This window comes from Micropterus dolomieu, linkage group LG09 (genome assembly GCF_021292245.1).
Source record: "Micropterus dolomieu isolate WLL.071019.BEF.003 ecotype Adirondacks linkage group LG09, ASM2129224v1, whole genome shotgun sequence".
NCBI lineage: Eukaryota > Metazoa > Chordata > Actinopteri > Centrarchiformes > Centrarchidae > Micropterus > Micropterus dolomieu.
This window is the reverse complement of record NC_060158.1, coordinates 25,879,808-25,902,874: the sequence shown is the minus strand read 5'-3', so window position 1 is coordinate 25,902,874 and position 23,067 is coordinate 25,879,808. Positions and strand designations below refer to the sequence as shown.

The 23,067-nt window shown below is 40.2% G+C and overlaps 1 protein-coding gene across 7 annotated transcripts in view; it reads left to right on the top strand.

Moving 5' to 3' along the window:
* The first annotated feature begins 3,723 nt into the window (after nt 1-3,723).
* The window catches only part of phactr4a (phosphatase and actin regulator 4a), a 31,163-nt gene continuing 11,819 nt past the window's right edge, over nt 3,724-23,067 (top strand). The window contains exons 1-9 of one of the 7 annotated variants that reach the window (XM_046057933.1): nt 3,724-4,056; nt 4,930-4,995; nt 6,563-6,619; nt 7,774-7,863; nt 9,133-9,177; nt 16,528-16,698; nt 16,777-16,857; nt 16,961-18,052; nt 20,460-20,667. In XM_046057933.1, the coding sequence (XP_045913889.1) occupies nt 9,165-9,177; nt 16,528-16,698; nt 16,777-16,857; nt 16,961-18,052; nt 20,460-20,667 (1,565 nt within the window). In that variant the 5' untranslated portion in view covers nt 3,724-4,056; nt 4,930-4,995; nt 6,563-6,619; nt 7,774-7,863; nt 9,133-9,164. Of the gene's footprint in view, nt 4,057-4,929; nt 4,996-6,562; nt 6,620-7,773; nt 7,864-9,132; nt 9,178-11,403; nt 11,909-16,527; nt 16,699-16,776; nt 16,858-16,960; nt 18,053-20,459; nt 20,826-23,067 lie in introns of those variants that run through there. The other 6 variants (XM_046057931.1, XM_046057932.1, XM_046057930.1 and 3 more) reach the window with 6 other exon arrangements.

Here is a 23,067-nt window from a genome sequence, read left to right as displayed (position 1 = left end):
AAATGAGCGTCTAAAAAAGAGACACAACAAAAGCTGTAGCTAATAATAGATTTGAAGGCGTGGGTGTAGCTAATCAAACAGCACATGTATTGTGTAGCTTCTATTCACCACAAAGTGGTTGGACTATCTAGCGTATTTATACTTAGCCTTTTCAGGGGTTCAGAGACGCAGGTTTCCTCTGTTTGTTCACTGTTTCTAAGTTTAATATGAGGGAGTTCAATGCAAGATCACAATGCTGAGTGGTAAATGATTCTTTTAGGAGGAAATGTACCCATGATTGGATGAAACTGAATCTGCCTTGTGGAAAAACACCAGAAAGAGGGGAGCTAATACACAAACAATGTTAAAGAACATGTTTCTGTGATTATCGCCTGTATAGGGTATTTTAACGTAAGGCAGTGGTTCACAACCCCGTTCAGAAGCCAAAAAAGGCTCATGCCCACCATGCCAAGTAACAGTTGATTTCATTTTTATCAATCATCATAATTATACAGGCAATAGAAATAAATAAGATTCAGGTTTGCAAAATAGCCTTGCTAGCATCAGAGCCCTCTTGTTTGTTTATGTCACCACATGAATCATATTAATGGAAGTCCACGACCCCCCTTTAAACCGCCCGCAGTTTGAGAACTGCTGCCGTAAGGTCAGTTAGTAGGAACTATTGGGGCTGTGATCATACTGCTTAAATAATTAATATATAAGTCTTTGCAGTGAAGCTGTGTTTTCACAGTCTGGTTCCAGGTTCTCTGAATCTTCTTTTTTTCCAGTGAGTGTGATGTAATGCTAAATAATGAAGTGAAAACAGTCTGATTATCAGCCTAGTGTCTACAGCATGGTGTGATGTTGCAGAAACAAACTGTAATATTATTATTTTGATTATTATGTGGGCAAAAAGGGTGGATTCCTTGAATTTTTAGTCAACTTTGAATGTTTCTAAAAAGAAGGATGTTAACTGATGAAAAGAAATTCCACAGGAAATAAAAGGGATTGTATCTCACTGATTGATTAGCAGCCTTTAATTGTAGAAACAGACCAACCTTCTTAATCGGAGTCAAAATGGACAAAGGCAAACATAGATATAGAATAGGTGTACAGTTGTTATTTGATAATTGGTTAAACAGGGTTTTTGATAATGTATCCAGGAGTGGGAGTTGCCGTAGCCAGCGGCTGCCACTGCTAATCACATTAGAAACAAAACAAGTTAGAAGTGCCAAAGTTACTGCATCCATCAGGTGTAATAAAATAGAGCAAACATAACACAGCCAGTCCTTTATTTAGTCTGAAAGGTGAACGGTGCCTCCCTGCATAGCAGTGAGTTGATTCTAGGAGGGGCTGAGATTTTTTCTATTCCACAGAACTTTCATGACGCTGCAGAGCTGTGGTTAGCCTGTGTGCAATGTCCAGCAAAATCCATGTTGTGTGTCTCTATACAAATGTACAAATCTCTCTCTTTTAGTTTGTCCAATAGATACCAGACATGTAGACATAAACAGTTTATGAGGGATTTTATAGTGTATTTTCTACTGGTTGATTAGAAGTGTACATTTAATTATAGTGGAACATTGTGTAAGACATCATCTAGTCCAAGTCTAAGTTGATATGAGGGTATGCAGGTTTGATTTTGATTTGTCTGTTTAGTTGTGTTTTTATCATTTATTTTTATTATTTTGATTAACGTTAAAAATATTTTTTTGTAATTCTTTGTTTCTGTAGTTTTTAAAAGCCTGTTAGACAGTGCTTTAATGAAAACAAGAACATCCGAAGTAGCAATAATATTCTTTAAAACCTTTAGAAAATGATATGACAATGCAAAAAGAATTGATTTTCCAAGTATAATTGAGTGGGTTGCAGTCTTTACTGGCCTTAATATCCCTTTTAAACAAGGGGAACCAAAAGTGAACGCTTTATAGGCGATATGAGAGCGCAATCTGGCATATAAAGGCTTAAAAGTTCTGAAATATATATAAGAGTCTGAACACTGAGTGCTTTGTGATGAGTGGAATCTTAAAATCAGTTCTAGGCATGGGTCCACCTATAGGTCACTGGCAGGCTTGCTTTTGTGTGACTTTTCCTTCATAGCCAACAATTCCTCTGATGGAAACCAGTATCCTGCAGAAAAATAACAGCAGGAATGGCTGTGTGGCAGCTATTGTCACAGCAGACAGTGCTGTATGATTTGTTTACTTCCTAATACCAGCCAAAGAAAGGGCACATACATTTTATTAGAGTTACATGAATTGAACTGCTGTAGTATCAGCTCTGGCATCGATGCCTTGTTCTTGGATTATTGCATTGTGGCAGTGTCTGGGAAGAGATTTTGTTTTTCTTTTGTTCTTCTTTGTTTGAGTTTGATTAAGAAATTTCATCTTAACAGCAGGCTGTAGTTGTAATTAGTCCTGGGATTAGATGAGTGACTTCAGCTGTTCAGTTCAGCTGATTCTTGGATTGCCTTTTTTTCCCCACAGCAGTCCACACTCAGTGACAGTCTTAAACAGCCCAGTAGATGGCAGACAAATCTGGGCCGCTGATGGTGTACTGGCCACATAAAAAAAAAAAAAACATCTGCTGTGCTCATGTAGTTCAACAAATGACCAGAAGAGACCACACTATTCCAACTTTTGATTGCTGTACCATCTGCAGAAAAAAGCCGTGTGAGAGGTTTCAAAGAGATCAGAGTTGAATTCATTTCAGTTGAATGTAACTCAGAATGCACAGCAGCACATTTGAACATAAAATAGTTCTATCTCAATGTGTGGCTTGTCCTTTTCAAAGTGTTACATAGTGACCAACAACATTTTGTGCGCATATAGTGAAAGGAAATATGGAAAATATTTTTATTTTCTAATGCACAGAAATCCCAAGATTATTCCAAATCAGACTTTATAACCTCTCTAGCACATGTTTTACAGATATACTCAGTGTATAATGCTAAAATGAACTTATCCTACTTATTAACAACAGTAATTTTAACTATTGAATCTTAATCTCACTATTCAATATTTCTCCCTATTAAGTCAACATCTCCATAGAGAAAGGTTACATATCTAATGCATATGTAATTTTCACCTAATAATGTCAACATCCCCTGAGGATTTGCTATGATCAAATGCAATTAAATTGGACCTTTGCAGTTCAGAAATTGTATTACACCCTGGGATAACTGGCAAGTCAAATTTAGAAGGAAACTAAATATATGTTTAAAACTGTATTCAAGACCTCTTTTGTATTTTCCTATGTTTTTTTGTGTGCGCAAAGTTTCAAGAGTTTGATTTGTCACAAGCATTAGTGAAATGCAGTGTGGCATGCTCATTAAGGCTGTGTGAAAAATAAGAATTAGAAAAAAAGGTTTGTTTTTCTTTATTCGATTGAATAATATATATATATATGTATTATATATATATATATATGTATAGATCATAAAGATACAATTTAGCGTTTCAGGTAAGAGCAGACAAACTGTAAGCAACTGCCTGACCGTATAAGGATAATGACAGTCCTTCCTTACCTCTGACTAAAGTGTTGTTATTGACAAACCTTAACCACATCATAACCAAGCATGATCTGCCCCCTGTGGCCACAAACTTTAAGCAAGAAATGTCAGTCACTGCGGTCTTCACAGAGCTCAGGTGGTCACGCGGTTCCTGCGGTTTGTCTGAGGTTTTTTTCCCCAGGTGGGGGAGCTGCCACCCTGCTGAGAAGTACGCATGCGCGACAGTATTTAATCCTCCTACAGAGTTGACGTACAACACCTTTTGACCGCAAAGTGTTAACAAAGAAGTTTAAAATACAACATTTAGCGGCTTCTCTTGGCATTTCCTGTCCAATTCAGGCGATACTTGTCTGCTATATTTTTGTCGGCCGCTTCAGAATGTCCCTTTTGTGACTTTATTTAGGACTAAAGAAGCAGTTAGTGAAGCTAGTTCCGCCTTGGATTCTCCCTGTGATGGACTACAGCGACAAGTGTCAAAAGTACTTAGAGGTCAACGAAACACAGTGAAAACAGGTCTACTGCCTTTTGGATACATTTGCACACAAGTTTACTGGTTACTAGAAAACGTGAGTACCCTCTGTGCACCATAATACGTAGGTAATTTTAAGCCAGAACGACTGGTGTGAACTAGTTTATGTGAGCTAACAAAGCTAATGCAGCATCGTTAGCCACCTGTTGCTGGCTTCAACTTATTTACGTTAGCTAGCAGCAGCCAAGGATTAGCACTATGCCAGCCCTCTTTGTAATGCCTTTCTATCTTTAGCTCACACACCTAGGTTTGCTTGGTCAAATTATAAAGAAGAAATGCACAGCGAGACTAAAATTCAGCCTGTGTTACTATAAGTTAACGTTTACTTTCCCCCAATTAGCCTATCTGCTAATACCTGTCTGATGTTAACTTGCTAGTGAAACGTCACATGTAACGTTAACATTAGTTTGGGGGGGGGGGAGCTGAAAGTCTGAATGTAACTTACCTTACTAACGACTTATTTTTGCCTTTAGTTGGCTTTCTGTTTTTATTCAGGACACATTACCACTGCGTGAGTGTTAAAACCTAGATTTAAAAAACAAAATGTTTTTGTATTGTTTTAATTTAGTTTAATTTGCAATAGAGACGTCACTGAGCTGTCGGGCCTTCGTCTGACATCTGTAGCATTACATGATAATGACTGGAGAGATGGTGTAAACTATTTGGCGTCCCTGGGAAACAACTTGCCTCTGTGAAGGATTCCACTGCATTCCATTCACAGGACCGTCTACTTGTTCCAACAAGCACCCAGTTCTGTTAGTCCTGGCTGAAAGCCGTCATACGCCCTACAGGGCAACAGAGTCTGTAAAGGAGGGAAGCCAAAAGCAGCTTCAGCTTATTGTATTTGTTCTAGATCGGCTGCTTTGTAATTAGGACAGTCATGTTATTGTGCTTTGTATGTATCTAAAAGGGATTGCACCTCGCTTGTTGAGCAGAAGAAGTGTTGGTGAATTCATCTCAACCTATGTTCATAAAGGTGGGTAGCATTTTGGAATGAGGCTGAGAGGAAAGTGCATGCCTAGAGTGGCTTTTAACTTTGGTCTTGTTCGCAATAACACCTTTGGCAGATACAGAGAACTTTTGTCTGTAGGTAATTTTTACCTCGGCCAAAGAGGTAATGTGTTCAGTCCAATTTGCCTGATAGTAAGGTGTATGTCTCAAAAACTTGCCTTGGTGGGTACTAATAATTAGAAAATGTGTTCACATGAAGATTTTAATATTGTGGGTCTGTGTTGGACTTACATAATCAGCTAGTGTGCCATTATCAGCTTGCTGTTGACAGTGGCTCACTGAGATCTTTGCAGCTCGCTCCCAAACAGACTCCAGCTTGGTTCTACATTTAGTGATTGCCAAGTCTGCAGAATGAGCTTGACCCAAAGTGCTGATTGTACTCACCTCAGCTCGACAGATCTGTCCCCTCATCCCGTGAACTGGAAGTTCTTAATGATCTAATTGGGATCTCACATGTAAAAACTGATGAACTACCAGTGCAGTGCAAACGGAGCACAGATGATTTTAATTACTGACATTTCAAAGGAATCATATCTTTTTAGCATGTCGGCTAGAGTATGAAATGCCTCTGACATTTCTTAAAGTGTATCATCATTCATCAATCTCAGGAGTTATTGTTGCTTTGCAAAGGCAGTAATCTGTTATCATAAAACAGCATTTTGTTCCATTAGAACTAAGTAAAATCTACATTAACCAAGTGTTTACAGTTTGTGATGCTAATATTCTAAGGAAAGTGTCTTGGACTTGGTTTTATATTCATGTAAATAAACACTGGCTGTAGAGGCTGTGCTGAGCTGTTGCAGTCTTAGACGAGGTGCATTTGTTTTTAATTTTGATGACAAGCAGCAACCCTGGCAGTTAGCTTATCCAATTAGCATGCTGATACCTGTTGCCGTTGATGGTTACCATACCATTCTGTGGCTTTCCAGAGTGTGCTTTGATTTATAAGCATTTATTACACCCTGGTTGCCAGAGGCTCAGAAGAAACAAGACAAAAAATATTAGCAACAATTACTTTTTCCTCACACGTGTCAGATTATTGGTGAATGCAAGATAAATCATTATTGTGGAAAGTAAGAAGAGGTGGTTAAGATGAATTAATTGAATTATGTATTCAGGTGTGGTTAGTACCACATGGTAATGGTAACTACAGAATTTATTTGAAGAGGAAATCTGAGGCATAAATGCAGATAACACCATCTGCTCTGATTCTGACAGTTAGCATTGTGAGGCAAACATGCAAAACACAATTGTCAGCCTATTGATAAATAGTAGTCTCTGTTTGCCGATGTCTCACATTTATTTTTGACATATTGTATTGACATTTATACCGAAAAGTCAGTCAAAACTGTCCTTAGTTCATAGATGCACTACTCAATGCTTGCTCACCTCCATACAAAATGCAAAAAGGCGTACACTCATGTGAAAGTACTGAAATAGCATGGTTAGATCCTGTTACCAAACCTGAATATCTGGCTGTCATTTTACATGCTGTTCTTTGAACTGTACTCTGTTCTCTGTGTACTTTCAAGTGTGTGCTTGACTCACAAAGACAACATGGAAGCAATGACTTGAAAACCCGACATAAGGTAACTCATAAGCCAGGCTATCTTCTCCTCAATCCTCGAATACTCTGTAGAATCATGACAGGACTGGGTGTGAACCGTTTGTGTGTTAGTACATGCTCTAGTTTAGCAGTCTGTATGCTCACAAAGTGGTGCACATGAAGTGTTTGTTGTCAGTATGCACCAGCTCATTGTTGTTGCATTTCTGAGCGGGAACTTGCCTGGGCCCAGTTCACCGGGAGGATACTTGAGAACAGAATTGGGTTGCAGTGGTGCTGAACTTTGTCTAGTGAATTATTTGTGAGTTCTAGTTCGTATCAACTTCTCTGTCTTAGTGGGGAGGCTGGAAAGTATGAATAATAAATGCTTCATGGCTTTATTTAAATGGTAAGTAGGTATTTGTGTATTAGAGTAAGTAGCAGTAATCGTGTTCAGCATGCAGTAGCTGTACTTCCATCAGTTTTCTTTTACACGTGCCCTGTTGTTAACTATATGTGTGTTTTTTATTGGAAATAAATACAGTAATAATACAGAATAAGTAATTTACAGGATCAGCCAATTTATTGCAAGTTTCTAATTTACAGGTAAAATATTGATTTTTGGCTGATGAGAGTATCCATGTGGTTTTTTTTTTTCCTAGGTTAGATTGCTCTGCTATTTTGTCAGTTCTGTACCTCTGTTTAATTGCAGTGAGATATTACATTATTTAATAGCTACATTCATTATTTTTGGTTACAGGAACAGCTCAGAATCATCTGCACTGTAGATGATTGTTCCTGTAGACATTTTGTGGTCAACCTGATGGTGATATGTAGCAGTAGCATATATATATATATATTAGTGCACAGTAGCCTTTTAAAATGGATGATTTGAAGTGGTGTACAGTACAGACATGTAGTCCTGATTGCAGCTGTTGAGCATGTGCTGTGTGTACATTATAGCCTAAGACTTGTCAAACCAGTAGGACTGATCTGGCAGAGGGTTGTTAGCTGTTTAAAAAGTAACCGCTTAGTGATAGCCTATTTTTGTCAATGGCGATGACTTGTCTCTTGTCAAAAGGATCTGTACTACAATCCAAGAAAACAGCACCCACTAAAACCTTACCTAATTAACTGAGCTTAAAAGGAAGATGACTTTGTGTCCTGTTTTATGAACTTGTCTGTTTGTATGTTTTACAGGAGTGCTGTAATCACTGTGCTGCTAACAAGAAGTCACTGACACTGTTTCTGTGGAAGATTTTTGTCGACAATCAATGATCTTCAGAAGAAGTAAGTTGGCTTAACAAGACAACATTTTGTAGCTGAATAAAGGTAGTAATATTGGCTAATGCTAGTTAGTACTGTACTTTCATCACGACTACATTTGAAAGAAATAAAGGGGGGGAAAATTGCAGCTCCCAAACACTGTATCAGGTTCCCCGGACGTAACAAGGATCACAACAAACAGAATGCCAGCACTCGCAGTTAAATAGTCTTTGTGTTTTATTGTTTCTGCCCACAGTAAACAAGAAAACTATTCACCTGTGAGTGCGGGCTTTCTGCTGGTTTCCCATTTGAAAGAGAACCTGTGCTTTATCAAAACAGAAGAACTTGGCTTAGTCCACCTGATAAGAAGGTCAAATACCTGCCTGCCAGGCTACACTCTCCCTTTTATACTGCAGTGTACACATTATGCAGCCTGATTCAGTCACACAGGCTGGGTTTCACCAGTTTGTTGTCAAGGGACTTTTGACATTCCAAAGGTCCGCCTGATACTGCTGTTAGGACCCTCCCCTTTTTAGCGTCATGATGTAGCCGCGCCTACTGATTTTGACCAATGACAGGCAGGGCCATCATTTGAATAGTCACTGTGAATCTCACAGACAACACAAATTGACACTGCCTGTTTGCTCTGTGTTAGAGCTACAGGACTTTTTAACTTTCCAAATGAACTATAAATTATCATTGATAATTGATAACTACACATATTTAACTTTAATTGGCAGATGCATTGTTAAACAGTTAGATTTGCAGGTCTCTCTACCTCTTTTTGCACACACACGCTCACTGTGAAATACTGAGCTGTTCAGAGCTGTACTGAGCTGTGGCAGTCGAAGTTGTTAAATGGATTCCTCTGTACCTTCATCCTGGCGTGTTAATGAGTGAGCTTATTAATGAACTATTTTGTCAAAGGAACTTTTGTTCAGCTTCAATCTTTCCCCCATTAGCTGCAGAGAACATCCAATCTATTGAAGTGCCCTGAGAGTCATTCACTAATTTACTGAGTAATAATAGAAATCTGGGGTCTTCAATGATCGGAATAAGTTTTGTAAGTTCCTGTAAAGTTAAACTTCATTAACACGTTTTGTTTTAGTGGATTTTTTTTATTGTTGGTTGTGAATTGAGCAAGTCTGTTCTCAGAGCCATGACAAGTGAGAGGTATTCATGAAGTAAAACATTTGTTTATACTGTGTCGAAGAACTCTTGTCATCTTATAGTGAAGTAATCTACGTTGTTAAAATACATTTCATAATGATCTTATTTGTTCATTTAATTCAGAAGCTGCTGACTGCTGAGTTTTGGACACTGTGATGGAAAATAATGGTAAGGAATTACTCCTTTTGTGTTATAAGAATGTATAATCTGTGGTTTTAATGTTTTAAGTTTCTCATATTTTTTTTAAAATGCATGTCATCAAATGAAAAAAGGTTTTGTTTTTTATGGTTATGCTGGCTATGTGAGACTGATGTTATCTCAACCATAGTATCGTGTTGACAAAAAGCAGTGTCAGCAAACAAAGTGTGACGAAGCTGTCCATCAAGGGGTTGGCCCTGTGACACATTGTGCTGTTGACACTGCAGCTATTTGATTGGCCCTCACTCAGAGGATACACCTGGTAGGTTAGTAGAGCTGCCGTCTTCTCTCACTGCCTCTCGTGGCCTTGTGTCTAATTCACCACTGGCCTCGATTGTTGTCGACCTCAACATACCGCACGTACACTCTTGTGGCCCAGAGGACCTTTGTGACATCTGTGGGGAAATACCTTGGATGGCTGTTCAGTCTGAATATATTAGTGAGTAAACCTGCTTTTCTGTCTGTTGTTGGATGTTAAATGGTGAATAATTAACTTTTCACTACTTTTGTTAACTATAGTGCTCTGTCTTGAAACAATAATTACAACATGATTGAGACAGTAATCATAGCAAATGATCAGTAATCACTTTGTTCCCTTGAAATGCCAAGACAGGACAGGACATGGCCCCATGATCACTTTTTAGACAACTAGGGCATGGCAGGAACAGATTAAGGAAGCTTGATCTACTCATCCCTGCCTGGCCCTGTGGCCAAACAGTAAAAATAAACTGCACTTCCTCCTCGGTCCTATTCTAAAAGTGATGTGTTTCTGACATGAATGCATGGCTGTTGAGCACCTGGAGGTTTTTACGTGTCCTTGTATTTTGATCCAAAAGGCCAAAGTCATCCAGTTTGTTGGAGCTTGTTGGCTGGTTTTACGTTATATTAGTATTTTTAGTACGTTTAGTATGTTTTGGGGTTGTCATGCTGACATGGTTTTTGTGAGTCATCAAGTTTGTGTTTTTAGTTAGCTGAGCTTCATTTTCTCATGGAGTGGGTGTGTGTTTTTTTTTTTTTTTTTTTTTTTTAAAAGCATGAAAAAATGTGTTTGTCTCCATCTGCTGCTGCTCTTAGGAAAGAGTGAAAAGGATGCCAGTGCCACAGTGATCAAATGTTGTCATCTCTGTCTGTATGCCAGTGATTTCCAGGATTGTTGTCCAAGTTAAGGTCCTTGTACTGAAAGGCTGACTTGGACTTTCATTCCACACATTCCTGTGTCAGTTGTGCTCCTGTGCTGTCGCTTTAATTGGACTGCAGAGGGGGCAACCGTGATGTAGGGTATTATGAAGTCAACTATTTAATGCACTGAAAACACAGGAATGGCTCTGTCACTGCTTACCAAACCTCTTCTTATTTAGAGTCCTTTAGGTATCAATCCATTACATTCTAGTGCAGTTTGCATCAGCATATTACAGTTTATGGAAAGTAATGTCTCCCTGCCTGTCTGTGGTTATTACACTGCACTCTCGTCCTTTTTGAGTAGACTTCACATTCAGTAAATCAAATTCAGTTTGAATAGCAGTAGAAAAGATGTTTAACATAATTTTTTGTAGTTGCACTTTTATCTCTAACATGCAAGGAGGAGCTCTTCTAGCTCCCACACACTAGTTAAATATAACCTAATCACACAGAGCTCTGATAGGAATGTTCAGACAGACTGCCTGGGTGTCCTGTTTCTGACCTGCATGGGGACACATGTAAGAATCAGGCCTCTAGACCACTTTTGACCATGTTTCTGCTCAAGCTTTATGGTGTTTGGTACTTAACTTTGAGATATTTTCTTGTGCTTTCAGTGTTACAAAAAGACTGCGATACTCTATGTAAAAGGAAATATCTCAGAATTTCTCATATTAAAAACACAAAAGATCAAATGTTGTTTTTTTTTAAAACCAACGCCAATTAAGTTGTACTCAAAACACTTACCCAAACCTGAGGGCGGATTGAAAAACAGAGTTGCTAATGTGTAATGAAAGTGTTATCATTTCACATGTGCAATTCATAGTTTTAGAAGGACAATCCCCGGAAAGTCACTGGACACCTCTGCTGTGTCACTTCCTCTTCTCTGGCTTTGCGCTCCACCTTGGCTCCGGCTCACCTTCCACTTCTCGAGTTACTTCGCCCCAAAGAGCCCGCCCCTCGCCCTTCAGGGAGTAGTATTTTGTCAGTCTGTGAAATGGTGCTAGCGGGGGGCCCACTGCATCCCAAATCCCCCAAGGCTTGATGCTGGACTGACCTCAAAGCTTGCCCGCTGTGAACTTTGCCCCTGAAAAATCTACTCTCAGGAATGAAAGGCATCCAAGACTGCCGGATTACTTTATTGGCGTACCTTATTTATGAAGTCAGAGCTCCAAGAAGGGAGGGACCTAAGAATTTAGCAAGTGAGTGTGTTTGTGTTTTTTAAAGCGAAAGAAGGAGGGAGGAAGGGCGGTAGAGACCAAATCACCCAAGCTGAAGGGAGGGGAGAGAGCAAGACTGTAGAGACAAGAGAGACTAAACGACACAAGTGAGCAGTCAAGACAGTCTTGAGTTACAGGAGCTCTATGCCTGATCAGAGAGGAGCGAGGTGGCGTTAGGTTTTCCTCTCCTGCCGTGCGCCTAGGGAGAGGCAGGGCCCGGCAGGCCAGTGGGGACAGGAGCCGTAGCATGGGACACAGTGCTAGCAGTGAGACAGTGGCCCAGCAACCAGCTCAACACAACACTGGTGAGTCCAAGACCACAGATCAGCACTAAATGGTTGCTGTGAACATTTTGACAGAATTTTGATGGGGAAACACCTGGCAGGCAGGTTTGCCTTTGTGTAGATTGGAAAGGCAACCAGAGGGCACAGTATATATGAGCAGGTGTTTTGAAAGCAGAGAGAAAATGGAAGGTGGCAGGCACAGACAGGTATGCATGCAGATGGAATGTGATGATTGTGAAACGCATGAACCACACAAACCTCTCTGTGTGTGTGTGTGTGTGTGTGTGTGTGTGTGTGCACGCAGCGCTCATCTCCCTGTGGAAGCCTCTCTGGAAAACAAGATTTGGGGGTACAAGGCACCAATTGACACCAGCTCTCCCCATGTGGACCTGGTTGTTGTTTCTTATAACTGAGGTCTGCTTGTCTTCTCCAGTCACATTGTAGTCCATAGGGTTATAGTGAACCCTAAAGCCCCTGTCTCTTGCTAGTTAAGCTAATAACCGTTCAAACATTCACATCCTGTTTTCGCTCTCTCAAGTTCTATTTGCACACCGTTTCTGCATAATATCATTGCCTCTGATTTGCTGACACTAGGCTGTAGGTCATGATCTGCTGTTTATGTGTGCTTTATATTTTGATACAGGGTTTCTGTTCCTAATACTTGTGAACCCTCTTGCCTAAATAAAACAAGTAACACGAGAACACCATCTTCGTTACATGTTTCCTGTCCGTACAACATGTATTTTTGCCTCTGGTGAGCTATTCTGTGTAGTAGGTGTGAATCTGTCATGTGACTGGCGTGTCATTTGGACAGCTTGACCAGAGGACCACAGGGTACTGCATTAGTGCTGAGTGGTTAGTACAGGTTTGAGTTTGAATGGCTTAACATTTGCAGAAGCCTTGGTGGATACTACTGACTTAGGTTTAGCTGAAACAACCTTTCCTGTTTAGAGACAGTTTATAAAGTCATACCTGAGGCTTTTTAACCTCATCTGTTAGATGCCTTTTATTATCTGATTGTTCTGTGAGAAGCGGCCATCTCAGATTGTCATTCTCTGTCACCACATCACACTTTGCTTCTGTTGCAGGAAAACTACATCGGTGTTCTCCCAGTTTAACACCCTCCGGTGTCCGGGGTATGAGTCAGGAATAGTTTGAGTGCCAATGTAGTGCACAGAGTAGTTGGCATGGGCCATACATGCAACAGCCTGCTTTACTTCATACAGTGGGTAGACAAAATAATTTTACAGAGAAGGACTTGTTCGTGACGAACAGTTGCAATGGAAGGTCCTCTAAGGTTGAATGCCAGTTATTCGTGCCCACACAGCATTTGTGTTTTGGCAAATTATCTGTAACTAAATTGTAAGTATATTGGTCAATAAAACTCCAATTTTATTATTTTAATATGTCTGGCTGAACAGTCTCAAGTCATTTAGTGGGCCAAGCAGACAAATTCAATCGACACAGAAAAACAGGAATGTAAAATATATTGCTTATTGACACCTAATCTGACACATCTTAAGTGCATTTTTATGTGCTCCCAGTCAAAGTAAATGCACCCAGATATGACGACAATAGGCCAGTTAAAAAGCTGGTCAAGGCTGAAGAGTCCACATCTTTCTGTCCTGCCATGTGATACATGACACAGTGTAGCATTGCAATAGTTTGGAAGTGTTCTCATGTCAGATTTGTACCACAAGTTGTAACCAATCCACTAGTTGTTTCATGTGTTGTGCTCTCTAGAGGTGGCACCAGAGTTGATATTCATGTTTACGCTGACCGTAAAATACAGATATTTGGAATAATCATGGTCGCCAGTTGCTCCCTCCGACAGTTAAAGGTGTGTGAATGTGGAAGTAGCTTAGTCTCAGAATATCAGTTTGAATTGATCTAACCAATAACTAGACCAATAAATCTGTCATGTCCATGTATCGGCCATATTCGTTTAGTGCAGATATTTTGATATCCGTTACTGATGTAAATAACATTGTTTTACGAAAATGTCAAAATAATGTTTGAGGTAATTTAGAAAAGGTGTAGACGAGTTTATTTTCACACTTTAGAATGTCATGCTCAGGTTGTATCACAATTACTATCCATATAACTCTGTAGCAGTATCAGACAGGCTCTAATATCAGGCTTCACCAGGAGAGCACAGAGTGGAGTAGACAGGTAAAATGAATGTTGAGTTACCGGCAACTCGTTACATTACGCAACCCTTACATTCATTGGTTGGTCAGGAGATGCAGTGACGTCAACCAACAGAGAGTCAGAAAAAATATAGGTAATATCTAATTTGCTAAGCTACGAGTAGAGGAAAAGCTAGCTAATCACTAGGCTAATTTATGCAGTGCAGTGTCATATGCCATAGGCTTAAGCTAATGAACCTTGACAGTTAAATCACAGCTACAGCCTGGTGGAGAGTGACTGAGCTAAAAGGAGAGGGGTGCAACTGTCAACTAAATGGTAACCAGCCAGCCACTGATGAAGCCCACATAAACAGTACAAGTGTCTGGAGAGCAGCACTGTCCGCCTGTATATTCTTAACTGATCAAATTCTAGTAGATGATTTAATACATCATGCATTAATCATTCACACCTACATTCAATATACAGAACACATTTTTTTTTCCAAAGGAATGTGATGTCCTGTGCTTATACTGGCTACATTAATCTCTGACCTTGAAAAACTCATCCTTAGGACATGGGTTTTATAGTGATTGTAAAAGGTAACAATCCTCTGTTAATCCCTCAGTGTTACATGTGTGACAACCTGTAGCATGCAAGATCAGTCAGTGTGGGAAGACCGGTGACCCCCTATTGTTCAGCTGATCAGTCAGTTAGGGCATTGCTAGAAGGAAACTGGAGAGCCCATCTTTTCACCTGCACCTTGTTTCTATTCTCATGACTTGATTGGCTTACAGTATCTACCAAGTAGGGTGTGTAAATTGAGCTGCCTGACTTTTTATACAGGATATGTGTTTTGCAATTTTTTTTTTTTCTTCCTAAAATGGACAAGCTTGTGTCATATGAGTATGTGCATATAGAAGTCAGCAATCAATATTTGAATTCAATCATGCATTTAGATTGAAGTTGACACACGTGACACATTTGCTGGCCAGGCTACCTCGACCACATCCTTCCTTTTCATCATAACTGGATGTGAGTCCGCCCACCATGCATGCCACCTTCACACTGTCACACAGTGTTCAGTGTAACTGCTCTAATGAGAATATGAGCTCACCTGTCTTCCTGTACATTGTGAAAGCGTAGTGAAGTCTCCCTCCCTCCCTCCTGCCTGCACTCAAACCACAGGCCTTCTGCATGGCTCTATGCTTGCTACCATGCAGCACAGTGTTGTGCAACTGCTGCCATACGACTCATCACTTCAGAATTATAATGGTGGTTTAACAACCAGTTTTCAGTAGCACAACACCAACTTGGGAATTTTGAGTCATGGTTTCTGTCACATTTGTGTGCTTATTTAACAATCCAAAAACAACCCCAAAATATCTAAAGTTTTTTGTTATGGTGACCCTAACAAATGCAGAGGATGTTACGTGATCATGTACCCATCACTGTTATGGCAAACATCACACATTAATTCACAGCACCCTGTAAATAATACCAGAAGAAGAAGCTGTGTCCATATTTCACTGTTTGGCTCCTTGCGACAGATGAGGCAGCTAAGCGGGCAGTACGAGTGGAATTTGGACCTGCATTGTTTTGAACTTTGAGAGATAATTGAAGTAGCAGTTTAGAGCAGCTTGCAAACTTGATCAGAAATCTAACCATTGTGACTGTTGCAGACAGAAAAAAGGAACTATTTTGTTTATTATTATTTTATTAATTTTAGTGGAGTTTATGGATGAGCCTTTATATTGAATTGCTAATACAGCAGGTTGATATTTTCCTGTATAGCAGGCAGTTAGGATGGCATATCGTACTGATGTGTTAGGTATATAATGCTGTATGTTTATATCCTATATTTCATACATGCACAATCAAAAAACCTTTTTTGCCATCTTGACAGTGCTAATGATCCAAGACTTCTTAACTAACCCTGCACTGAAACAGAACTTTAGTGGTTGCTATATTCACATGCCGCAAGCACTTGTCATCCGGATGTGGGCATTTCTTGAGACTCAAGATAAAATTCCACTGTGTCCAATTTGTAAAAGAGGCTTGTTGAGAACTGTGATATGTGTGTTTGCCAGTACAACATAGCAGGGACTTTCACAGCTGTGTGAATTGTGAGCTGTGTAATAAATGCTGAATGAAGTATTGTTAAAATGTTGTTGGTTGTTTATTTAGATCCCCATTAGCCACAGTAATGAGAACAGCTACTCTTCCTGGGGTCCACAGTTGTTGTTCAGTCACAGCTTTTTACGCATGTTACTGACGTGCGATTATTCAGAGCGTGTACTGATGTAGCTGAAACAGGGTTCTGGCATCTCTAACACCACCCAATACCCAATGTTTTTTATTTTTTTTTTATTTTATTTTTCAGGAGTAAAACGCTGAACGCTGCTACGACTACAGTTTTAGATTCACTGCCATATCCGCTTTGAGTAAAAATATCTTCCACAAGTCAAACTTTTGAGTCATCTGTTCTTTGCCACTGTGTCATGTTCATACAGATGATGAAGTCGACCTGCAACACAGTACAATGCCGGATGACGAAGGAAACTCTGGTGGGGGATCACCTCCAATCAAACCCAAAGGCAAGTTTTCCAAAATGGGGAATATCTTCAAGCCCTGGAAATGGAGGAAGAAGAAGCCAAGTGACAAGTTCACTGAAACGTCGAAAGGTATGCTGGATGCAAGGGCTCATTATTTTCGCCTGTTATGTGCAATGCTTGATTTATTTGGATATCTTTTTTTCCCAGTCTTGGAAAGAAAGATTTCTGTTAGAAAATCTCGCAAAGAGCTGATTGAAAAAGGGGTTCTGAAGGATATCCCAGAGAATGGTAGGTTGAGCTTTAGTTGTTTTTGATAAAGATTATTCTGTGGATGAATTTGCTCCATCTTTGAAATTTACGTTATTTCACTGTTTGTATCTCCATGGGACAGACAGCAATGATGTTAACCACTCCAAAGCTCCACCAGTGAAAAATGGGCACCCTGTGCCGATGGATGTGGATAAAGTGTCGGAGGCAGGGGTGCGAATACCTCGAGGGGAATCTGACATCAAAGTGAAAGCAGATGAACGTAGAAACAGAGTGGCGTCCGATGCCACCCGAAGTAACCGGGCACCTCTGGATGTGGACTCTCATGCACGGCTTTCTGTGGATGTAGACAGACGAAGTCGTCTTCCATCAGATGTTGAGAAGAGAGGCGGAACTTTACCCCGAGGACCTCCGCAAGATGATAGATACCGCAGAGACGAGAGGAGGGATGGAAAAGATGACAGAGAGGACAGAGGAAGGAAGAACAGGGATGATATGGAAAGAAGGGACTGGCGAGAGGAAAGGGATGGAGGGGTTGACCGAAGGGAAGATGGAGACTTCAGAGAAAGGCGAGAATGGAGAGATGAAAGAGAGAGGAGAGATGAAAGAACAGAGAAAGACAATAGGGAAAGGAGAGAGCGCGACGAGAGGGAAAAGAAGGAGCGCGACGAGAGGGAAAAGAAGGAGCGCGACGAGAGGGAAAGGAAGGATCGGGACGAGAGGGAGCGCAGAGATCGCGACGAGAGGGAAAGGAAGGATCGCGACGAGAGGGAACGCAAAAATCGTGATGAAAAGGAACGAAGGGAGGACAGAGACCGGAGAGAAGATCGGGATCGGCGGCTTGAGAGGGAAAGGAAAGAGAGCAGAGATGACCGAAAAGATGAAAGAGAAGAGAGGGAGAGGAAAGACGTGCGAGGAGAAAGAGATGACGGGGACAGGAAAGATGACCGAGTGAGGCGAGAAGAAAGGGACAAGGGGGGTGATTGGGCCAAGCGAAATGAAAGAGAGCGACGAGATGAGAAGGAAAAGAGGGAGGAGAAGGAGAAGAAGGAGAAGAGGGAAAAGCCAGAGCCTCAGCGGCTTGTCTCTGAGATAGACTTGCGGCAACAGAAGAGCTCCATAGAGGACAACAAGAGGGTTTTCCCAGCCTCTGAGGCTGACAGCAGGAACACCCTGCCCAGATGCCTCCCAGCTGCACAGTTCAGAGATCGCTCAGGTAAGATCTCTGTCTTTGGTTGAATTGTACTAGATAACCTGTCTTTCTACTTTTTAACCTGCACGTTTGTGGCATTCTACGGTGCAATGACAATTAAGAAACCTCTAGTAAGAAAGTTGATTGTTCTGTTGTCATTTCTCACAATCCAAGTGAAGGGTTACTAAAGGAAGTCGAGAAAAATCAGGGGTCATGTTATTTTGACACACTTTATAACTTCAACAACCACAACACAATGCAAGCTGGATGATGCACACTAACTTGGTTTTATTTTAAAAATAAAAATCTCTTGCTCTCCTAAAAATCTGTTAAAAGGTTGAGCGATGCAGAGTGCAAAGTTTTAAACTTGACTGCATGAGCTGGAGCTACAACCAGGGCTCATGTGCATCTCCACAAAAAGATGACTACATTTTGGTGACATTGTTACCATTTGGAGACTTGTTTTCTTTCACGTTTCCGACGCTGGTGCAGATTGTTGATCGTGAAAACAACTAGACTACAACAAGATAAGGAAAGACTGTAACCCTTTTTTTTGCTTTGACTTTACACTAAAGGATATTTTGTGACCCAGCAAAGCCATTTTTGGCGTTCTCATGACAATCCTGCTGTTATACGCAGTCAGTAAAAGAAGTTAATTTAATTTAATAAAGAAGTAATTACCAGTGCAAACCTTCCCGTTATAACCCTGTGTCATGAAGGGAATAGAGGGGTAGGTTCCTCGTTCTGTGCAAGAATGTATTCCAAAGTTTAAGGAAGATAATGAGACTGAGTTAATCAGATGAAGTTGGCGTCTTCCAGTGTCTTTTTAGTACAAACTTCCCTCCTTTTGTAGCTCAGTAAATAAATGCTAGAAACAACAGAGGAAGATATTTAGTTTGATAGGACTACTGGGGCCTCATTTACTTCAGATAAACTGTGGAAGGTATTTTTCCCAGAGCGAGGTCTGTGATATATATATATATATATATATATGGATCTTTTAATGGACAGGAGGAATGATTACGTCAAAGCAAAGACTGTTTCAATGTGCATACATGTGAGTCTAGTTTTAAGACATATTTGAAAAAATATGAATAGTTAGTCATTTATGCATATAATAATGCAGAGAAGAGGATGTATTATAATTCAGAACTTTGACTACTGTGTGTTTTTTGTCAAAAGCAAAAATACATCATACGTATCGTCACCCTCGAGGATGAGATTTGAACATATTTTATTACACACACAATTATTCACCAGTGTTACTAGATGAAACATGTTTGTACTTGTATTTGTTATGTCGGGACAGCCTGCGAGTTAACGTCTCTTGGGTGCTGCACACCATTTTCCTAGTAAACCGTCAGTGAATGTTTGCTATGATGAAATACCAACATGTGTGCAAACCAAAGTCTCCTGGCTGCGTTTTGGGTAAATGATTGAACTGTTATTCTGACAGGGGTTATAAAGCTAACAAGCTCGATCTAAATTCCTTTAAAAAAAAAATCCTGACACAGTAAATATCAGGCTTTGGGAAAAATATGTAATTTCGGATGAAACTGGGCCATTATTTTTACCATATGTCTGAACAAATAGTTGAAATGGCTAGATAATAAACAACACACAAAGATCAGTCTACTGGAGAGGAACTACAACCTTTAGATTCAGGGAAAGTAATTTGGTTGGTTCTGATGTTCTCCACAGTGATTTTAAATTTATGACACAGCATGTTTTGGGCATCACCCCCTAGCCTTAACAGCAGGAAAATCATTTTACAGTTTTAGACATTTATCTGTACACATCAATATAAAAAATAGGCAACATGAAATTTGCACATTAAAATCCCAAAAACAAACGTCTCCTCATTAGCTTCTAAGGACTAGTTTGCATCACTAATTTGCTTTACTAACCTCAACTCCTCCAGTCACCACCGTCCTTTCCTTTCCTTACAACCACTTTTTCAGACCCATCTGAAAACTGAAAAATAATTTAGGATGAACCAGTCTGTAAGGCTACAGGACAGAGCTCTAGGCTACACCAGTTTAGTCTGTTTAGTGTGTACTTGATGCTCTGCCGCTCCTGAATGCTATATGGGAAAACACCGTGAAAAGAGGGTAGAACAAATCATTAGGACCCCTCTGTGTTTCTTTGAACTTTCTCAATGTCTGCTGTGTGTGAGCTTTAGATGGTCTGATTCATGTCACCGCTCATCCTCTAATAACTGTAGAACCTCGATCAGAATTGCTCTCTGCGTAAGCTCTGAAACATCAGCTTATTTTGCAAGGTTCTCCAACACTTCAGCTCCTCCCTCAGTGGTTCACTGTATATGTTTCCCTTGTACTTAGTTTTGTAATAGAGGAGAGCAACAGTAGAAACCTTGTCGTTTTGGTCTCTCCTTTTAATGTGTGTGTTTGTGTATGTACCCCCTCTGCAGAGTCCACTGGCGTCCGTTTCGCCCCTGACCATCATCCAGCACAAGACGCTCAGCAGGAACCTCCCCCACATAAACAGGCTCTGCTTCCCCCTAAATGTGTCACTCTTCCCTCCCCCTCCTCCTCTTCTTCATCCTCCTCCTCTTCTTCCTCCTCCTCATCATCCTCCTCTTCCTCCCCACCTGTTATAGCTGTGGCCAAGCCGCCGAGGACAGTCTCCCTAATAGTTACCGACCCACCTCGACCCGCCCCCCCTGCTCCTTCCCCAGCTGAGTCTGCCTTGCCGCCCCCTGTCCCTCCCCACGCCAAGCAGCCTCCTGTCCCTCCACCCAAACCCAACAACCGCAACAGCAACCCTGCAGTGCTTGGTGAGTTACAGTTTTATAGGACACACAAAATAAGCATCTCTATAAACTGCTGCTTTGTGTATCTTTCTTTAAATTATAAGTCAAACAATCTCCTGATCCTACAAAGCTTATTTTGGAGGTTGTCTGCCTGTTTGTTTTTAATAAGGCCCAGGAAAACTGTGTATTTAGTATTTGAAAAAAAACAAAACAATGCTTCAATCAATTGCATGTCAAATGCTAGATTTGAACAATCATCTCCACAGAGGGCCATAGACCACTAGGCCATTCTAGCAACAACCCAAAAAAACTGCTGCAGTTTTCCCCCCACAAGTTGAAAAATGTCTAGCTGGTCATGCACTTGTGGGATTCTCTGACACTGACACTTGAGAGTTTGCAGCCTGTTGCACCAGCAATGTTTGGGCTTAAACATGCTGTTGCACTGCACAAGTTAGTGACAACATAGACAGCACTTGTCACTACTTATTTGTAAGTGAAACGTCTAAGTGTTTAGTCAGCTTCCATATTTACAGTGGAATATAGCCAGACAAAGATGCATTTAACATACCTTGGCTAGTTCACGCTAAATTTATTGCATATTCCTTTATAATTCTCATTTAGCCTCTTTTTAATGACATTATCTCATATGATGTTGTTCTAATGAATACATCGACCAGTTTTTATATGATGGCACATTTGGATTCTCGCCTTCACAAAGGACTAACCTACAGTACATGACACCAGAGCCATACATAATATATTGGCCTGTAATTGATTCAATCCAGGTTTATTAGAAAATGTACACAAAAAATTTAAGCCAGGGCACTTTGGAATACAAAACCCTAGACCGTCTTTCATATAATTTAATATCACACAACAGAAACACAAAGCATGAAGGAGAGTTCCTTCCACTGTTGTAGGCGTCTTTTTCTTCTTATTGTCGCTAGCTGATTTTTACCTGAATTCTGTACTGGATGACACCAAAAAAGTTCTGATTATGGTCTACTTGGTTAAGTTGCAGCGTACGTGGTTAATTCAGTGTGAAACTAATTAGTTACAACATAACAGTTAGTGTTGACTTTGCACTCTACACTTTTCTTGAGCCGGTGCAACAGGCTGCGTACATAACAGGAGCACTTTTATGACCTCAGTTCTGATTGGGGAAGTTGAGGGATTTTTTTTCCTCAGCCTGAAACATTCTTGTGGATCAAAGGCTCTTTTATTCAAACAGGCAAACTGTGATGAGGTGTCAGTAAAGGATGGGATTTACATAGTATGTTGCTAGTGCAAGGTTTCCGGCCCACACCCTGTTCAAAGGAGCAGATGTTACTTCTTGTTTGTTGTAATGTGGTTGGTATGATGTTTAACAGACCTAATCATATGTGGTTAGTGTGTGAAATAAAGGACTGATGAAGACACTGTAGGTAGTGGAGCAACATATACTTTCAAAGAATATGTCCAACTTTTGAGTTTAACTGTTTCAGCTTATTATATATAGCCAATGCAGAAAAGAATATTCATATTTGATTCAGCTGTAATGTTAAGCTATACTTTTGCCTTGGTGCCAGATGTATTCTAGTGAACTAAAAGTTGTAAATATTCTGCTTTTAATTGGCATATTTTCCATCAAATTCATAAATTACTTTCTAGAAACAAATCCTCATAGTACATTATCATGCATTTTTAAGTAGTGGTTGTAATTACCTCCGGTCCTTTTCCCGGTCGTTGCTATGTGTTTCCCAATATGTTGCTAGTGATTAGTTTCAGTGTGTGAAGACAACAGTCTCTGAAGAGAAGGCACGTACCGGCTTGTCTGTGCACTATATATGCAACACCAGCACTTCTCTTGAGGTTGGATTGAAACTGACTTTTAGTATTTCATGTCCTTTGTCCCAGCATGCCACAGCTGCTCTTGTTTATAGCCCATCCCAGTGCTGTCTCTGTGTGTCTGTGACAGAAGGACATTCCACTACCATTTGTTAGGGAGGTTTCTATACATATGGTACGACATTTCGTTTCACACTGTTACGTTCATTCTACAGGAGTGTGTCCGTTTCAGTGTATTTGTCCACGCTGTAGCATACATTTCCTGTTTTCAAATTGTTCTACTTTCTTTTAAATGTGTTGGATATTACATGTATGTTATCTTTTCTCATCAGAAAAGTTTTTATGTGGAACACATCAGAAATTATGTTCAGACCGAAATAGGATCTCTTTTTTTTTTTTTTTTTTTTTTTTTTTTTTTTTTTTTTTTTTTAATTTATAT